Raw genomic sequence first — 19,328 nt, 5'->3', positions numbered from 1 at the left:
GTCTGTTAATTACTCTATCAACAAAGAAAGTCCACGAAGCATTCACGAAGAGTTCACGAAAGCAGCAGAGATCGAATCCAGCATCCAAAAGAAAGTATTGAATGAATCATGAATCATTCATATGGAACTTTTACTTCGAAATTTTATTAATTTCTGCAATTTTATGTATTATTAATTAATATTTAATATTGCATATACATAGACTGCCAGAACTGATAATCGGAATGATAATGATGTTTTGCTATGAAAAATAAAACGATATATTTAAAACAATACAAAGGCATAATTCTTCTCTTCACTTATTATGGTCTGATCATAAAAAGCAAATACCACTTCAATAAATAAATCAGCTGCTCTTTAGCGCGGTATGTCTTGTATCTTGTTTGCCCTGTTTTGCTGTTTATAACAGCAATTTTATTGCGATTAAACGTGAAATCTTGGCCGTTGGGGGAAAGATGTCCAGCAAGCAGACCGTACCATTTATTAGAAGCTTAAAGACGATGTGATCGGCGTAAAATTTTTCACGTGTCATTAGCCACGACGGAAAGAGGTGCAGATAGCGCGACGACACGCAGGCGATAATTCCGCTATCTTGGGATAAATTATGAATAAAACGATTCGTTTAAAAGATAGGGAAGAAAGTAGGATCGTGGGTGCGACGATTCCGATCGAAGTTCCGGATTCTGGTGAAATCTTCTGGACTACTTAATTATTATACGATACCGAACTCTTCTGTTTTCTCCTGCGCCATACTACGTTGATAGCGTATAATAGTTGTCGATTTTGCGTAGATTTAGGTTCGACGAATAATTCACATTCAGATAAATTAATTTGTCTGTTTCACTTAATACATCAAGACATTCTAAAGAATTAAGACGTAATTTCTAAAAACAACATGGCAACAGAGATTTAAAACACTGGGATTCCTCGTAAAACGAAATTTTTTACATGTTTCGAAAATTGTGTTTTTGAAAGCTAAGAACAATGGAACCATTGAACTAATAAATCACGAAGAGCTGAAACGCAGAATCTGCTTCATCTATTGATCTATCCTATCAAGTATCAAATACTTTCAATACAAGACCAAAACGGCGAAACAAACAATAATTGAAGAAACTCTGCGATAACTGGTATTTGGTACAAAATGAGGGTTTCACGGTATTTCATCGCAAGTATCAAAAATACAACGCATAGCCTATGACATCACAAGATCTAACGTTTCCGTGGACTATCTTGCAAACCATTACAAACTGGTCTGACAAAGTAACAGACCGTGAACATCTCTCGCTGAATCTCCTAGCCACTTTTCTTTCTTCTTTTCTTTCGACTCGCTATATTCGATTCATGCAGCCGTTGCATCGTGTCCAGTTCTTTCTCGTTCTTTTTCCTCTTTCCCATTTTCCTGTTCTTCTTCTTCCCCGTTTTTTTTTTCTTCGTCACTGATCGCCACATGAAAAATCGATTCACGGACCGTTACGCATTCGGCTCAGAGAGACCCCAGCTGAGAAATGACTGTTACGGGGCGGCGAGCGCGCATCCGCCTCGAAATAGGAAGCCTCGTAGGACGCACAATGAAACAATGAGACTGTTACGTGCGAGGAAGGAAAGACGAGGAGCCCCGTGCCCTCGAAAGATCCCCTTTCGTTCATTCGCGAGTATATCGGTGAAACTTCTCACTAGACTGCGAATTTTTAAGGCATTTGTGGGAACTTTTAAGGTGGGAAAGCCTACGAAATGCATGTAATATACAAAAATGTATTTCTTGTAAAATATATGTTCATAACCATAATAAACCTTGCTTTTCTTCTTTTACATTATATCCTCTATTACATCATATATCTTACATTTCGATTTCTTTGATACGAAAATTTCATATACACTCTCTATCTTGTCGAAAACTGTACGACATATTTTTACGTATAAAGTAATCTGCTAAATGATTTACATATTCGTTCAAATCCTACGTAGGATACTCAATTTTTAAATCCTATAGGATACTTAAGACCTACATTTTCTTTCTTAAAATATATGAAACACACAAACGAATCCTAGCATGTCGTTCGGTACTGTACGACCATGTAACTGTGCATTGTTCCAAACGACATCATTCTCTTTGTCCTACATCATGTTCGAGATTTAGTTAGAAGGAATGATTTGACATGTCCTTGGCCGGTTCATCGTGATTTCCACGGTCTCTGTGATTTTCAGCGGCTCGATACTCTCGAAACAATAGCCGACGTTCGATTCGATCTTCGTCGAAAGATGCCGGACGAGGCGTTAATAATCGTTGGCCATTCATCCTCGTTTTTCAGCATCCTCACAGGGAATTAGAAAGTGAGTAGCCGATATTTGGGTCATACGGGGCCATTAATTGTTGCCACAGTTCGGATGAGTAACCTCGGTTCGGTTTACGAACCGATGCCTCTAATTATTAATTGCACGTTTTGTAAGTATATCCTGCAACGCGTTCAACCGTCTCGAATAATTGACATAAGCTTCTGTACTGCGGATGGCTATTAGTTGTCGAGGCTGTTATTAATTTTGCAAATGAAGCAACGATGGAAAAGTGACTTCGCAACTTTGTCAGGGAATTTGACAGACTTGTATTGAAAAGGACATTTGCATGCTTGAACTGGTGAAGAAGCGTTTTACCCTTTGTTCATTCCCTTTACTTTCAAATAATATATCGTTATGGCTGATATGATATTAGGTTTTATATTGATTAGTATAGTGTACACGTAACAGTTAACTTATCTTCTATCTTTTCTCATCTTTCTTTGAATAAATTTCTCTGTTCCATTAGCTATATTTTAAAACAATTTGATATGTCTAAATATTCCGCGAAATTCCATTGTTTCAAGCCAAGGCAATTAATTTTCACCCTGCTAATTCTCAATTAATTTCTCGGCATTCGAAGTAGGCTACGGAGGCCATCATTACCGATACGGATATAAAAGTATATGCATATAGGTGCTTATTGCACGTTCGATGAAAGTATACGGATCTCACTTGGCGCAGAGAGAGGAAAACACTTTCACATTTGTGTCGTTCGACAATACAAACCATTTATTCAGAGGACCTGTTACTCCCAATAAAATCCAGTTCGTTTCTGTTACAACTTCTAACAATAGGAATTCTAAACTATATAATGAACATATTTCTCGATTCGTTGAATTTTTAAAACATAGAATTGATTAGGTTTCAAGGCTTATTAACCTGTTAATAGCAAACCAGATAATAGGTGATTCCTTATATAAGTACAGGAATAACATCGCCGACGAGGCTATGCAAATTGCTGAAAAATTCCTGTTTTCAATGGTGTTGCATGGATGTTTCTTGATGTATTGTTACACGAGGACTTCTTTTGCAGGTGCTTGTAACACGGACGCACTCCTGGGGAAAGTTTTCGTGTCTGCAAGGTGTAATATAGGCCGTGAATATTTATGCACCTGGTTGTCTTTGTTAATAGAAGGGATAGGTGCTGCATTGCCAGGTAGAAAGTATTTTGTCGCTTTTCATTTGAATAGATTACAATTTCATTTATTCACCAAAATTGAATAACGATTTCTCCTAATCCGAGAATTAATTAAGTTCCTTCGTTGAGTAGAAACTGTTTGTCGATAAATATTATTTTAGTAATTTCACAAGTAAATAAGGTAGAAAAAGTGGTTATGCAAAGATATGACTATATGACCATAAGTCTGTCAAGTCATTAATATTCCTTTCATATAGCGTCATCCGCAAAATGTTCTATTACAATGTTAATTATGCGAATCTGTAATTTTAACAACTGGTTAATAAAATTAATCTTCGCAACTGTCATATCACGAATGACACACATCAATAATACCTGTGTTTTTTCGTACAGCCTTGTCATTTATCTATACTACGTATATTTATACTTAAAACATTCCATTGCTGAAGTTAAAAAGTAATTAGTATTCCATAATATACGTAAAAGATCTTCTAAGCGGCGATAAAATTTGTTTTAAACATCAGATCCATCGCCAAAGAAAAGTTTTATTGAATTTCCCTAACAAACAATAATCTACATATACATATATTATACAATTTAGAATGAACATCAAAGAAATGATTATATACTAGCCTATAAACTACAACCACGATGATTCTCTGTAATTAACGAACGAGATAAACTTACGTAAAAGAACTTGGTAAAAGCAACTCATAAAATTCTTGGACACACCTTTTCTATCTATCTACAACTTTCTTCATCCACTTTTTCATCCATTTCTTAGTACCATTTAATCTAATTGACGTATCCTATTATTCAACTATTTACTGATCGTAACGAACAACCGAGTTCGCAACATAATTAGTGTATTCTCGTATTAATTGAAGACCGCAGGAGGAAAATATAAGCTACGTAACTATAGCTTTGTATAATAATTCTTGCATAGCCCATCCACTTCTACAAAGCTTATACCTTTGGCCCTAACAAATCGTTCCCATTTCCAATTATATTATATTAAACTATTTCACCTTGATCGTCGAAGAGCACAAAAATTAGGAAATAACCAGAAATGGAGTTATCGTACTTTTTCAACGTAATTTTGAATTCCACCGAACGACGACTCGATGAATAAGAAACACAGTACATGCGTTACAGATACTTCAAACGTGACCAACTTTGCGATTCGTATGAGCAGGGCCACGTGGTCCCACGGGGCCCTATGTGGGCCGTGTGTTCCACCGAAATTCTCAGATCGCCTCGGGCCCATAACGGGCCGACACACTGACTCCTTCTCCAACGACCACGCTTCTTCGTAATTGGCCAATGCAAATCACCATACCGACTACCCACTCGTACACTTAATCGACCCCTTTGTGCCTGTTCGTTGCTGCTACAGTCACAAGCTGCAATTTGCATCGAATTTATTATGTGTCCCCGGTGCGTGTTCTCTTTCGTTCGGTCTTACTTTCGAACGCCGACTACCTCCTCCTCGTCTGGCTATCTCGCATTCCCCACGGTCTTCCAGTGGCACAGATCTCTTTAGATCTATCGGGTTATCTATCAGCCGCTGTTTCCTTTCGAGGATTTGTATTTACTCTGATTTATGGTGACTAGTATCCGCGACGTTTCTATGGGGAGAATGTTAGAAAGCGCAGCTTGCTGGCATTTGACCACCATGAAGAAATGCAACTCGTGTTGCAAGCAATGAAAATTGACAATTTTTAAGCGGAAGTATATGGAAACGGTTGATTATGATTTTTAGTTATATTATCGTAACGTATCTTACTGTGAGTGATTTTTAGGAAATTCAAGACACAAAAATCTATGTAAATAGGTATACCTTGTAAGTTAAAAATCTTAGAATGAAAACAGTAGATGCAGTAACTCTTTTCGTATTAATTGTATTCAGAGAACGTAAACAGTGACTTGCTGAATCTCGATCTAGATTTGCTAAATCTTTTAATAAGGAGCTACAAAGAAAACAAAATGCTGCGTCAGTTTTTAATAATTATACTTTTAAAAAATAAATCGAATATTAAAACGTAGGTGTTTTTTGTTTCTTATATAATTACATTCTTGAGATATAATTGATAAAATATTAAAAATTACTTCCTTTTAGTTCGTTCTCTGGAAGATTCTAAAAAGTAAAAAGACATTTAAGAAATCAATGTTTGATATTTCATGGCTTAGACAAGTCAAATAAGGATAACTAAGTTTATAAATGGACATACTCAGTGGAAAACATTCCAGAGTAATTATTTATCGATTAAAATAGGCTTCAACAAGGTCGATGAATCGGAATATTTTTTATAGACCATGAATCCCAGTATAAGGATCGTGATCTGATTTTCGTGACAGCTTTCTCCTTAAAGCGCAATGCTCATCGTAGAATCGAAAGCAAAATTACCGTCTCGAAATTGAAGAGACTGGCATTCGACACTTGCGAGTGACGATGCCTGAAACGTGACTAATTTCGCCAGAGAGAACTATACGATAATAGTATTCGCGCAACTAACTAAATTGTTCTACGTTTCGTGTTAACGATCCTTCATTGAAATTTTGCTTTACGACGCGAAAAATAATAAATCTGATAATGAGGCACTTCGTCATTAGAAAGATCATAAAATTTAAATGGCGATGAGATTGGCATTTCAAAATTCTTGTAATATACATGAAACCTTATTAAATTTTTCTGCACAATGTAAAGTACGATATTTTATACGGACAAATCAAAAACTTTAAATGAAATCTAGAGACTTCGTATAAAACGTATCGTATTATCGTATTAATTGAAAAATTATACGTATTTTACACAGAGATTTCAAAGATTTTATATAAATTGCAAAACCACACTTAATGGAGAAGAATTCGGAAATTGTCAAAAATCTAAAACTTGGCATTCGAGCTACAGATTTCTTAACATCAATCGAATATTCAAGTACGTCGTCACGCATGGAAAAATAGAAAAACGACCGAGAATGTAAAAAGGATGGAATCACACTAGTATGCAGAACGGTGCTGGAATGTGGCATGGTATTTCAATGCGTAACAAAAACCAGTGGATAAGTCGTTTGCACGCTAGCCAGGGAAAGATTTATCGCGGTGACGTTCACGGCTCGCGAGAATCGCCCAAGTACGTAGGTGTCCCTGAAGAGAAGACTCTATGCGTTATGCGGCGATGGTAAAGGAATGGAGAAAGGTAATTCATATCGAAAGAGCAATGATGGCACGTGTATAACACGAAGACATCATAATAGTAGTTTGGTTATATGGAAAAGTTGCGAAGAATTGTTCATTAATTATTCGATATCTACAATATAAATACACATATTTCTTCTATACGTACATATATAATTACACGTATAATTAAACAGAATACGTCTATGAAGTTTTTAATTATAGTATATTAACTCAGGCATACCTGAATTTTCTTTAAGGAATTTTTCTAAATAACGAAGGGAGAATAATAGACATATCTAGGTTAATAGAAAATTAAATCGTGGAGAAAGGTATTTTGTTTCTCCTTGAAACAATTATTCGCTTATTCTTGAGAGAAATATAATCGATAATTCGAGTGGAAGAGATATCAAATCGCCACGGATACACTCCTTTCCGTAGGTAACCGGACATTTCCACGATCTTAACGCGGAGTATGGGAAAGGAATAGGCGTCTGTAGCTTTCGTTCCCAAGAAGAAACAACACTTGCCTTCTCTTTAGTGACCGATACCAAGATATTTTCCACGCGAAAACTCTCAGAATCAGATATGACTCACTATGAATCACTAATTGTAGATATTTCTGACTCTGATAGACCATTTGCGACAAATCATATTATTATCATACATCATTAAATAGCAAAATATTCTACATTCAAATATGATGAAAATTACTATTCCAATTAATACGTCCCTCTATAACTACCTTACAAAATTTTCTTCTAATGAAGATAAAAATATCGCATGTCGCAGAATAAGCACCTAAATAACCTCAGGCTAGAGAAAAAGGAAAGGATGAATGTAACCATACGATGGTTCTTTGCATACCAAACAACTTTTTGTCAAAAGATATTTCTCTTATTCCTATGACTATCTAGCAAATATTTAAAATAACAATTCTCATCGATCTACTCTATATATTATTCATAATTCCTTATATAAGCACACAAGTAATATCACAAATAAAAAGATATACAAAGAAGCTAACTAAAAATTTTTTCTTTACAAACAATCGCATCCATATTGCTTCAAATATTTCACAAAATCATCATTGAAATCACCATGTGAAGAACTAGAAGAAATTCCAACGATTATGATGTTACATATAACTAATACCAAAACATCGAGAAAAGGGAATGATAACGTTTCGTGATCTGTAAGAATGCGATGCCATTGAAACGGCACCGCGAGTTTGCACGTCCCGGTGTGTTCGAGGGTATGAACGTAGAAAGGCGCGGTATTTGTGCTAGTAGGTCGTTTATGGACCAATCCCATAGAAGTTCCTTGGCTTCAGCGGGATCTCGTAATGACGTAGCACCGATCATGTTGCCGAGGCCGAAGGAACCGAAAGTCTTCGATTTACGTACGATCTAGCTTCGACCTCCCCCCCATAATAGATTTCATCTTGATGATCCACGTGTGCTTCCTCCTCGCTTCTATCGTTCTGTGTATCCTTTTAATACACGATCAACGAGATTTTGGGTCACGTTCCTTTGTCTCGATAATATGGTGCTTATACTTTCACGTTTCTTTGCTATGTGACTAGATGTGTGAGGTAGAAATTGGCATAGTTTTGCCAATGATGGAGAGGAATCGGTTGACTTGGTTTATCAAGATGTTTTGTAGCATCCAATGATTTTAATGGGTATTGAATGGAATTTTTTATTGCGATAGAAGTGAGAGTCGCAGATACCGTATAATCGATAATTGTTCGGTTTAATTTATGCGATGGTATCTCGTTTCTTCTTTGCAAACTATTGACTATAATATAGAAAATATAACATGTTAGATATAACGTGAACGTCTTCTTGCGCAATGTATCAATCTGCGAATGACAAATTGTAGATGTCTGTTTCAGAAACAGCCTTTGGAATTCTACAGTTACATATCGAATAAGACAGCTACCTTGTAATTTCTTAACTATGCTTGTATATTTTCTTTCTGTTGTATAAAAGAACTTATATTAATACTGATAATTTGTAACTTGAAACTTGTAGCTTGTAAAACCTCGCTAGTAAGATTAGTTCGATTATTCGTGCAAGAAGAATGATCATGTTACAGAATTATTTTTCTATGAAGTAAAATTGAACAACAGTTATCAATGAACTAAAGATCTTTGAAAATCCCATCGACGTACGTTATTTACTATCTACCCATTCTCTTGCGATGTTAGACCTTTAGCTTACTCTCACTCTTCAACACGTCTGTACACCTCATCCACTGAAAGTACATTTTAAAGTGTACCCCTTCATAAACGTATAATCCATAGATGATTATCAACTTTAGCTTTACAAAACTCCACTATCCATAAAATAACAATAATCACTTGCTTTCCATTCTTGTTAACATTAATTTTTCACCTATCTGATCCACGTCTCTAATCTATCAAATTATACACGTATATAAGAATGTTTCGCCGGAAAGTAAATTACAATATTCACGCCAAAGATTTTTACCATCTTAGGTTAATATACTATCGCCTTTTTATTTTCCTTCTGCTGGTATTCGCGTGCACGGGAAACGCAGCGAGCATAAAGAGCGGCGGATCCACGCGAATTCGCGTAACGCGCATCAATTTAGCGGAGTGAACTCGCTTTAATTAGAAATCGACACGGTCGTCGGCCTCGCCGGCACTCGATTTCATTATCATAACATCCCGCGGTCGTTCATACCGATCGCGCACACGCGACCTGGCATCTCCAAGTGAAAACGCTTTCTACCGATCGAACCAATCAAATTCCACCGGATCGAAAGGAGTCTTCGTCGGCCGACCATGTCTAACTATTTATCGATCTTACTTCTCTCTTTAGTCTCTCTTTATTTTCTCGTTAGAGGCTATATATACCGTCATCTCTTTATAAAGAACCAAAGGAAGACATGTATTTTCCAAATGTGGAACGAAATTTCCATTTCTTTGGGAGATGTTGATAGAGAGAGAGATTGGTGAAGATTCTTACGTGTTGAAAGAAAATAAAATTTTTCTGGATATTTTTTTAAATCAATATTAAAACTCCCTTCTTTCTTTCTGAATATTTTGAAAGTAACGTGGAAAATTAAATTGGGTCCTCTTTGTCGATTGACAATATTGAGCCATTTATGATCTCTGTTTCTCTTTTTATTGGCTCGTTGGAAGAGCTACATCTTCTTTCGTTTCTTTATTAATAGAACGTTTTAACACAGAAATGTCTATTCCTTTGAGAGATCCTAATGTAAGAAGATTGGAAAAGACTTTTGGATTGATAGAATATTGAGGTTTCTCAAATGCTTAGATTTCGATCATCGTAAAGATTGCCTCTTTTGTCAGTCTTTTGGTATCAAACAAAATAGCGATCAATCATTTTACGTTACATCAATTTATATTATATTAACGTGAAGCTACTTTAAAACGACAGTTAGAAACTAACTGGTTAAAACATGGAATGAACGTAAAAATAGAAATTGGAACCTCGTAAAATTCAGGCCTAACGGGACTTCACCGACTCGTAAGACACGAAGTCTCTTAAATTAAACGTCTCTTAAATCCTCTGGCAATGTACACATATGGACAACGTTCCTTGTTAAGAGTACGTTGACAATCGATCACTAAAAGATAGAGAGCGAAGGATGCGCACGATAGTTTCTCTTACCATAAACGTGTCAAAGGTTGTGGCTACTTTCTCATCGGGATGAATTTAATCCTTGCGCTCATGTAATCTAGTGTACACGTTAACTTGGAAATAGGTGAGCGGATGCCTTGTTCGAGATCGTGCCGACTGATCAGACCTCGATTCCTCGGCACGGAATCTCGATGTGACCCACTGTGGGTGCAAAACCACTCGTGTACCCTCTTTTTAGCTTCGTTAGTCGATGAAATTGAAAGATTCATGCCACTATATGCATGCGTGTATGCATAGAATCTTCACGAAGCTCAGTTTCTACGGTAAATCACTGACACTTAAGGTTCAATGCAAAGCACGAAGGTCTTTGAAGAAATTATCGAATCCCATCTCTTGATTTATCATTTCTTTTTCGTCCTTAGAAGCTATCATCGAAGGAAATTACATCAATTCGTCACTGTTGGTGAAATTTCACAGTTGTTGTAAATTGGTCAAAGATTTGTGTAACAGACGTATTAAATACGTCTATATTCGAAAATTAAAATCTGTGGACTCGATATCAAAACATCGTAAAAAATTTGACTTGAGCGATTTTCCAAATTTTACCGATTAAAGGAGAAACAAAAATTAGAACTGAAACTAAACTTTCTCTCAAATACATTTTCATCGTAAACAATACTTCAAGCGTGAAAATTACCACAGAATCCAATAATGCAGTAGCAACCTTTTATATTTCGAATGGCCAAGATGTAATCAAGATCTCCAAGTCGAGCAGCATCTCATTAAAAAAGAATCGCATTTCTTTCAGAAATTTCTCGTCACTCTCCACACTTTCTGATTTTCCAACCGTCAAATTCTGCTCGTAAAAGGATCACTGTCACAAGGAGGAGGACAACTTCTCATCTTCTCGATGTAAGTCAAAATACGGTTGCTTTCACGAGACGCTTTCTCGGCTTCGAATCTGTGCACGGCCCGTTCTCTAGGAAGCGAAGATCTGCGCGCTGAGTCCTCGGAGAAAAGGACACGCGGTCGAAGCGAGTTTAGTTGCATAAGCGGCTATCGGTTTCACCTGCGATGCAATTTATCGTGTACGCAAGTGCACGATAATTTGTCGAGGGCAATGTCTCTTCCTTCACGCAGAAAATAAGAGATGAAAGCCAGTCAAATCGTTCAGAAATCAGCGTTCGAATGACTAAAAATTGTGAAATTTTGGTAATTTTGGTAATTGTGATATAAATTGATTAAAATATACAATTCATACTGAAATATTGGACATTTCTTTGTTTTGGTTAAAAATAAAACATAAGAAAATGATTTATTCGGAGACTACCTTGCAATTAAGAGACAGGTGAATTCGGCCAGTCATAATCGGACACTACTAGTAGCTGCGCTTCAAATGTAAGATAATTAGATGCACGGTATTTTGTTTTTCCAGGAAAATCAACGTTCTCTATTATTGCTTCGATGCCATGGAAGCTAAAGGTAAATAAAGATTCGGAATCTCGGTTATACAATCGTTGCACAGAGTCAGTGGAGTGGGTGAGGTCGGGGCATGATTCTCCGATCATTTCCTTCGCCTCGTTCGAGCTCTGTGTGAAGGGAAACAAACGAACTTTAACGTGAGAATCTTGGAAACTCTGAATGTAGCACAGACTCTAGAATTTATGACGAAACTCGAAAGCAAAATTTTCCAGTTTATAATTTTGTTTGCACACAACGTACACATTTCATAATTCAATTCTATCATGTACATAACCAAGATTTCGAAATAAAAGAGTCGTTCAGCTATATAAGCTATAGTTTATTCGGCTATTCAATGATAATTAGCATTCTATATCTTGTGCTATGATAATATATGTATATTGTACAAGTACATAAAACAATTCGAAAAAGATCTTTTGCTTTCTTTGGTATTTAGAGCATTCGAGCTGCACGACTCCGAATATACAGATAGAGGAATCTCGAGCTCTCGCGACTGCCTCGCCCACGAAATCGAGTTCGCAACAACGCGAGTTGGCATTCGTGACGAATGCTTAAGCGAGAATTCACCGTTTACCGATGCAGGGGAGATCGGCTGGATGCCAGGAAAATATCAATGCTTGTCAAACGTTGAATTCGGAATGCTCGATGATGGCGGGGTGAAGAAAATTGTAGCGCAACAGACGACGCTCCCTCGTCTTTCGCGAGTTGACACCACGAGTTTCTCAATGGCGAATGCGACGCGCAAAGAGAGACAATTGCCTCGACGATAATGGCTGTCGCGTGCGTTTTCGAAAGAGAAATTTAAACTTGAGAAAGGTATAAATTCTTCTATGAATTTCTGTATGATATACGCACGACTCCGACCATTAAAAACCAGCTAAAATATCAGATATTTCCTATGCAATTTTGCAATAAAGAGATTCAATGCATCACACGAAAGAATAAGGCTGGATGAATCGTTAGGCGTCTTTCCTCCAGCGAATTTTAATTTGCTAGTAACGATGATGATGAACCGAGGGAAAGCACCAGAGTTACGTCACAACGTGGACGTGCATCCACGCAGTTTCCCAGACACTTTCTACGCAATCTTTCGCCCCGAACCTGGTGGTTTCGCATCATTAAGAGGCTGTGTAAAAGACAAGTGAAGCAACGAGAAATTAAATACGAGCGAAGTAATCGTCTGTGATGCGAATGTTTGATATTCCATTTACGAGATCGTCCGTGGCTTAAGGAGTAACGAATTATGATAATTGCGTACAATAGCGTTGCTAATCGCACATTAGTCGAGGACATATTGTTATGCGGAATATTTAACAATCCTTACCTATTACAGTAACATTAATATTAAGCAAAAGTACTTTTCTAATTTCGTAATCGTCCTTATTATTTGAAGAAGAACCATAAGAGAAATCACACAGGAAAATCGTTTAGAAATATGAATAAACTCTCGTTAGAAACTATCGAAACTCAGTTTAATTTACAATATGCGTACACAGGGTGCGACGTTCGTCTTCATAGAATTTTGATTAACGATTTGAGTATTACGAGGCCCTGTCGCGAGAGATTCTCATGTGACGAAACAAGAAATTCGTCACGTTGTCCCTGCGAACCGTGCTTTACGAAATTCAACGACGAAGCGCGAGAATACGAATAAGAATGGATATCTAGAGTATAGCGAGCGTCATCTGAAGTAACTCTACGACAACTTTAATTAACGACTTTCGTGGCTAATCGCAATCTAGCTTTTTATGCCAACTGCGCAATTATACCAGCGGTGGTTCTTTGCTATTCTGAAACGCAACTTTACCTTCCAGGCTAATTGCGGGGAGGTGGGGCCTGTCCATTCCTCTTGTCGTTAATTAAGGGGATTGTACGATGTTTAATTGATTCAGATCTATTTCGAATGACTCAAGATCTGATGGATAAAATCTTCGAGGATTTGTCCAACTGGAAGTTCTTATAAATCTATGAATTTTGATGGATTGAATTTGTATTTAACGTTTAATATTTTTTATCCTTGAAACTAAATTAAAGTTGTCCACTTCTTTGTTCATAGAATTTGGTGTTTAGGTTTCTCAAACGAGAAAGATGAAACCAATTATCGTTGATTTCAAAATTCGGTATCCAAATTTGGGTTCCATTAACGATATGCTTAATTATCTAAATCACGTTACGAGTTATTCACGAGACAAACGAGATAAAAATACGCAATATCATCTAGAAAATTTTGTTACCTTTGGATCTTTAAACTTTTATGACCACGATGATCAAATGACATTATATAATAAAACATTCAAATGTCCGTGGGTATACAGAGTTCTATTAACACGTTGACTACCAGACGAATTTTTCATAATTATGTACTTTTAATATTTGCTGCGTCGCTGGTCACCGGTGGCCCCCACGGCGCTATAGTCAAATCGAGTGCCGGTCACCGGTGACCCCCCATCGGTGGCAGTCAACGTGTTAGAATTCAACTTTCTTCAACTAAAGATTGCGACTCTTTCGTTGAGATTCTCGATTAAATACTATCAAAGTTCTGAGATTAAGTAGAAACAAGAGAATCGTACAGAGAAACCAAGAATTCCTTGGTTCTGTAAATAGCTAAAAATAATCGCGTCAGCTGCGAATGCGATCCACGAAGACGATTACGGTAAATTATTCCAACCAGTCGGATTCTACGTTCGCGGATTTACGTGTTGACGCTGGCATGCGTTTCGAAAGTGCAAGTGCACGTGCCTGAGGATGCGCCTCACGTTGTTACGTCCCTGCCACTGACATTTTCGTCGCGGACACGCGAAACACCAATGCAACAGACTCTGACTCATGTGCATCGGAGTTTGCATACGCATGAATTACGTGGAACCATGGAAATTCTTGCATGTCCTCAAAATTCTCTTTTTATTTGTTTAACTATTCGCGGACAAAATAATTGTAAGCTAAAGTTTCGTTTAAATTAATCGAGTTGTCTATATCGGGTGACTTTATCAATGTTATCCCATTGTCTCACTTAACTTGAAATTCTCCTTTAAATGTCAAGCGAGGTTCAAGATCTTTTAACTACAACTTAACTCGAAAGGAACGATAGTTGCTAAACGATATAACGCGCGTTTACTTTCGTCTTTCTTGATGTTAGATACTAAAATCGAGTTGACTTTAGATACGCGCTATTTTAAATATCCACTTTGTATTAATATGTATAATGGTTTCACGCTATTTGAATATAAGTGGGCGATCTGAAGTCAAATAACTCGAATAATAAAAAAGAAAAAAAAAGAAAATATCAAAGATATCAAGTCAGGAAATTAATACTATTCGCATATTCCCTATTGATGGAGTAGTTCTAAGTTTCTTGAATTCGAACGATTTCAAGCCACGTAACTTCGCCGAACTAACTAAATCACACTTACGACTATAGATCAAAATTCAAGCAACTTAACTTTGTATCGCTTGGGTTCTAATCGAAAGAAGCGTAAATCGTGCAAAATCCAACGCGACTTCTATAGAAATTCCATGTTTCACAATTCTGCATTTCTAACGTCGTTGTTTTTCGATTCGATTCATTGCAGCCGTTTCCTAAGCAGGAACGTCGTACTTAAATGTACGATCACGATCAGAATGCCGTTCGTTCCACGAATGGAATTATCACGAATTGAATTACCTCGGATCGATGAGATTTGTCATATCGGATACAAGAGATATAAAACACTTTCGATTCAAAAACTTGCCTCCGGCCGAGGGACACGATTGGAATGTGTAGAAATTACGCAGCTTTTTCATCTCACTGTTTCTACTGACAAACCTGCTTAATCTTATTTAATCGATTGATAGCTGTTTAAATAAAATAAAACTTTAACAGTTTAATATAACGCAGAACGTACTCGGAACCTATTCGAAACACACTGAAACCACTGACTTCAATCTGCATTGGTAAACATTACTTAATATTCTGAAAACACATATTGCAAACTCTCGTGGCTGCCCATCTAATTTCACATTTTCCTGAATGATAAATACCGCGGAGTTCGAAACAAGAATATTTTCACGAAACGACTATCGAATTTTTCACGGTCGCGCATAAAATGGTCGCGTAAAACGCGCCTGGACTTTCAAGTAGTACGTTAAATAGAAAATTGATGAAAATTGGATAAGAATGCGGTCGTAATAACAGAGAGTCGATGGTCGAACAGTGAGCATTATCGTTGCTTTGGTACTCACCTATTGAACTCGAATCATCGACAATGAAACGAAACGGTACTCACCTGAAACAAGAGAAAAACGAAAATACTGTAATTATTTGCTAACATGCAGTTCGTTCTACGATTGCTGTTTCGTATCTACGTGTGATGTGTGTTTCTGGTAAAGTTGTAATCGTAGAAATGCACAGTAGCGATTCTAAACTTCAGATTACTGACATTACGTAGCTGCGGATGCATTTAGCGGTAATACTTGTGTATGTTTATCGTGAAACGATGATGTTGTACTACATGTTTGGTTATAGTGAAAATTAAGATAAATTTAGATCGAATTTAAATTATAGAAATTCATAGATATTAAAGGATGTATGAAACTATTATAGGCGATTAGAACGATGCAAATTTTCATTAATAAAGTAGAACGCGCTGCTCACTGAATGGAGAAATGAACAGCCGAGTTTCATAGGATTCTAAATCGTTCATTAATCCTTCTATATAAGGCTTTAAATAACGTTCCAGACTAATTATTATCGATTACGATTTATCGACTACTCGTGAAGCAGCTCATGTTTCTTTCACTTAGAATGTGACATTAAATTTATTATTTTTAATTGTAACACATAATACTTCAATATACAAAGTTAAGCTATGAAAGTCTATCAAATGTTCTACACAAAATTGTTTCCTAAGTAGAGTGTTTTCAAGGGCAACAAACGATTATTATATTACTTAGTATTATTAAAATACTTCAAAATAGCAACCTAATTTATTAAATTATTATTAATTTAAAAATTAAACTATTTTTTAATCAAAATAAGAATCATCTTAATCGAGTCTGCTATAATTATGCACATAATTTAGATATTCACTTGATGTTAGCTTACTTCAATTCAGTTTTTATTTCATTTTTACGAACACAAAACTTGTCTAATTCGAACGAGATTGAAACGACATTTATTATGCAACAAGCTAAGTAGAATGTTTCGGAAGACTCGGGAGGAAAACAAAAGGAAGCGGCAGTGAAACTAAAACAGGAGGTTGCATCGAGACACGATGCGTCGAGTACACGCTATGCGTGCAATTTCGTTCGCGTGTAAAGCCGTGTTTACACGGTTCGAGGAGCACACTTGCGGCAGCATCTCGCAGATCTTATCGAATCCACCGTGTTTCGTGCAACGCGATCGTTTCTATCAATGTCCATGATCCCCAAGGGAAAGTCCATTATCGACTTTTCGTTTCGATAGAATTCTCGATTAAGTAATTTTTCAACTCGATAGAAAGTCCAATTCCTTTCGTAATTTGTAATTACTATCAACTATCATTTCCACAAGAACGATTCTACTACTAGATTTCATTTATAATTTGTGTTGAAATTTATAATTTCTAGCAAGAACAAATCGTCTATTAGAAAATTAGGATTTAGCTGGTAGCGAGTGAAAGACCAGTGATGATTGAAATACCTCGAATTAACACATTCGTTAATTACCAGTCAGAGATGAACATATTTGGATTTCAGCTTCAAAGCAGATGCTATGAGCATTACGAATCGCTCTCTGTGTTCTATATGGTAAAACAAATCTAAGCATCACGCGTGTAATTCACCTTCCGCGTGGAAGGATGTAGAACCTCATTTGCAGAAGGGAACGCAACGCGGCAGCCTTTCCGGAAACTCTTCACGCGACTGGGAACGATGATTACACGTCGCTGTAAAACAACTACTTTGCGGAAGTAGCAGCGCTACGATGAACGCAAACAAATTGTACTTAACAACCGACCGCTCTTTGCTCTTGATCCTTGAACCTGATGCCACATGCGCGACGTCCTTTTTACTTTTCCTTCCTCTCTTGTCAGTTTAGTATTAAGCAAGCTTCGTTGAAATTTTTAATTACGAGTATTATCATGAAACTAGAAATGTGAATCAAACGATCACTAAACGATCACTGGTTGATTATTATCTGTTAAAGTGGATAGCTTTGTAATATTTTCATTGATTTAATCATTATCGTTTGTGTAGGCAAATTGAACAATTATCTTGCTTGAACATCTTATTTTTTTAAGGAAGTGTATAACTGTAGCAAAGAAAATGGGGAAAGATCACATCGCTCCTTATGTAAGTGAGTTCCAAAACAACAAAGGAAAATGCGATTATTCACGCGATTTCTCAAGAGAACAATACGCGTCATTTTGTACGGATAACACTCTCACCACCAAAAGTTCGTCAAAAAGGGAAATAATATTTCTATCAAAGTGCACTATGAGAAACTTTCTTCAAACTCTCTGCGACTCGTCTACTGATTCAAACAACTTCATAGTCGCTTCAAGACACGTGAAATTTTTACAATAGGAACGATTCTTTCAAATTACATATCTCAAAAAGAATCCAACCAAATTATATATGAAATGACACCATTTCGCAAGAAGTTCAACCAAAATCCACCAAATCTTGAAGAATTCAAGCATCTTCAAACACCTTCAAACATCTTCAAACATCTTCAAACATACACCAATTCGTATAAAATTCATGCGATGGGAGAATTTCTTCCCGATCACAGCCCCATAGAATTGTAAGTTCTATGGAATCCATAACGATTTAAGCAACTTCATGTACACTTCGATCCACGTGGAGCCGGTACAACGAAAGAAAATCAAAGAAACCAGAGTAACTGGCGATTTCGAGCGCGTGGTCGATTCACGGCCGACGCGGGAATGGTCATTGCACAGTGGCAACGATAATTGCCCTCCGCGTAGTCCGTGACGATCAATGGGCCCGGTTTCGTGAAGGATCCCACGGTGCACGCCGCGCCGGGACACCATGCTACGACCACTCATTACGGTGTTTTTCAGCGAAGAGGAGCCCGTCTTCGCTACGTAACCGTTATTATTTACTCAGTCGCTCGCTACTTTCATCCTTATGCAACCAGCCTAGATCCTATCTGTCTTCCTCTTCAACCTCTCCGTCTCTTTTCTACGCCTCCTCCAGCAAGCATTGCGAAATCGACACTCGGCTGAGAACACGCGGAGCTTCGTACGATCCGATTCTCGATCGAAGATCAAACGATCGAAACTTATAGGCCTTTGCTCGTATAACGTAAATGCTATATATACGACAAATTATATTTCCAATTTTTTCAGCTTTTTCTATCGCTTCATTCTCGGGCGATATCGTCTGATTTGAAAATTTTTAATTTCAATTTTAAACTTCAAATCACAAATATTTATACAATTTTATCGTCGCTAAAAATAAAGAGGGGAGACGTATAACGAGCTACGAGTTAAACATCTCTGTTTCCTACTTAATTATTCTTCACTTCGTTAGTCAAAGCGTCTGAGCGAACACGCCACGAGAGGATTACACAACTTAGT

General features: G+C 37.0%; 1 protein-coding gene across 3 annotated transcripts in view; it reads right to left on the bottom strand.

Moving 5' to 3' along the window:
* Positions 1–18,875, bottom strand: part of LOC122566485 — a 63,535-nt gene extending 44,660 nt beyond the window's left edge. For all 3 annotated transcript variants that reach the window (XM_043723794.1, XM_043723795.1, XM_043723796.1), the window contains exon 1: positions 17,741–18,875. In XM_043723794.1, the coding sequence (XP_043579729.1) occupies positions 17,741–17,777 (37 nt within the window). In that variant the 5' untranslated portion in view covers positions 17,778–18,875. The remainder of the gene's footprint in view (positions 1–17,740) is intronic.
* Between the last annotated feature and the right edge of the window lie 453 nt (positions 18,876–19,328).

This window comes from Bombus pyrosoma, linkage group LG4 (genome assembly GCF_014825855.1).
Source record: "Bombus pyrosoma isolate SC7728 linkage group LG4, ASM1482585v1, whole genome shotgun sequence".
In the NCBI taxonomy this organism is placed as follows: domain Eukaryota; kingdom Metazoa; phylum Arthropoda; class Insecta; order Hymenoptera; family Apidae; genus Bombus; species Bombus pyrosoma.
The sequence above is the reverse complement of the archived record's forward strand: the minus strand, read 5'-3'. Positions and strand labels throughout refer to the sequence as shown.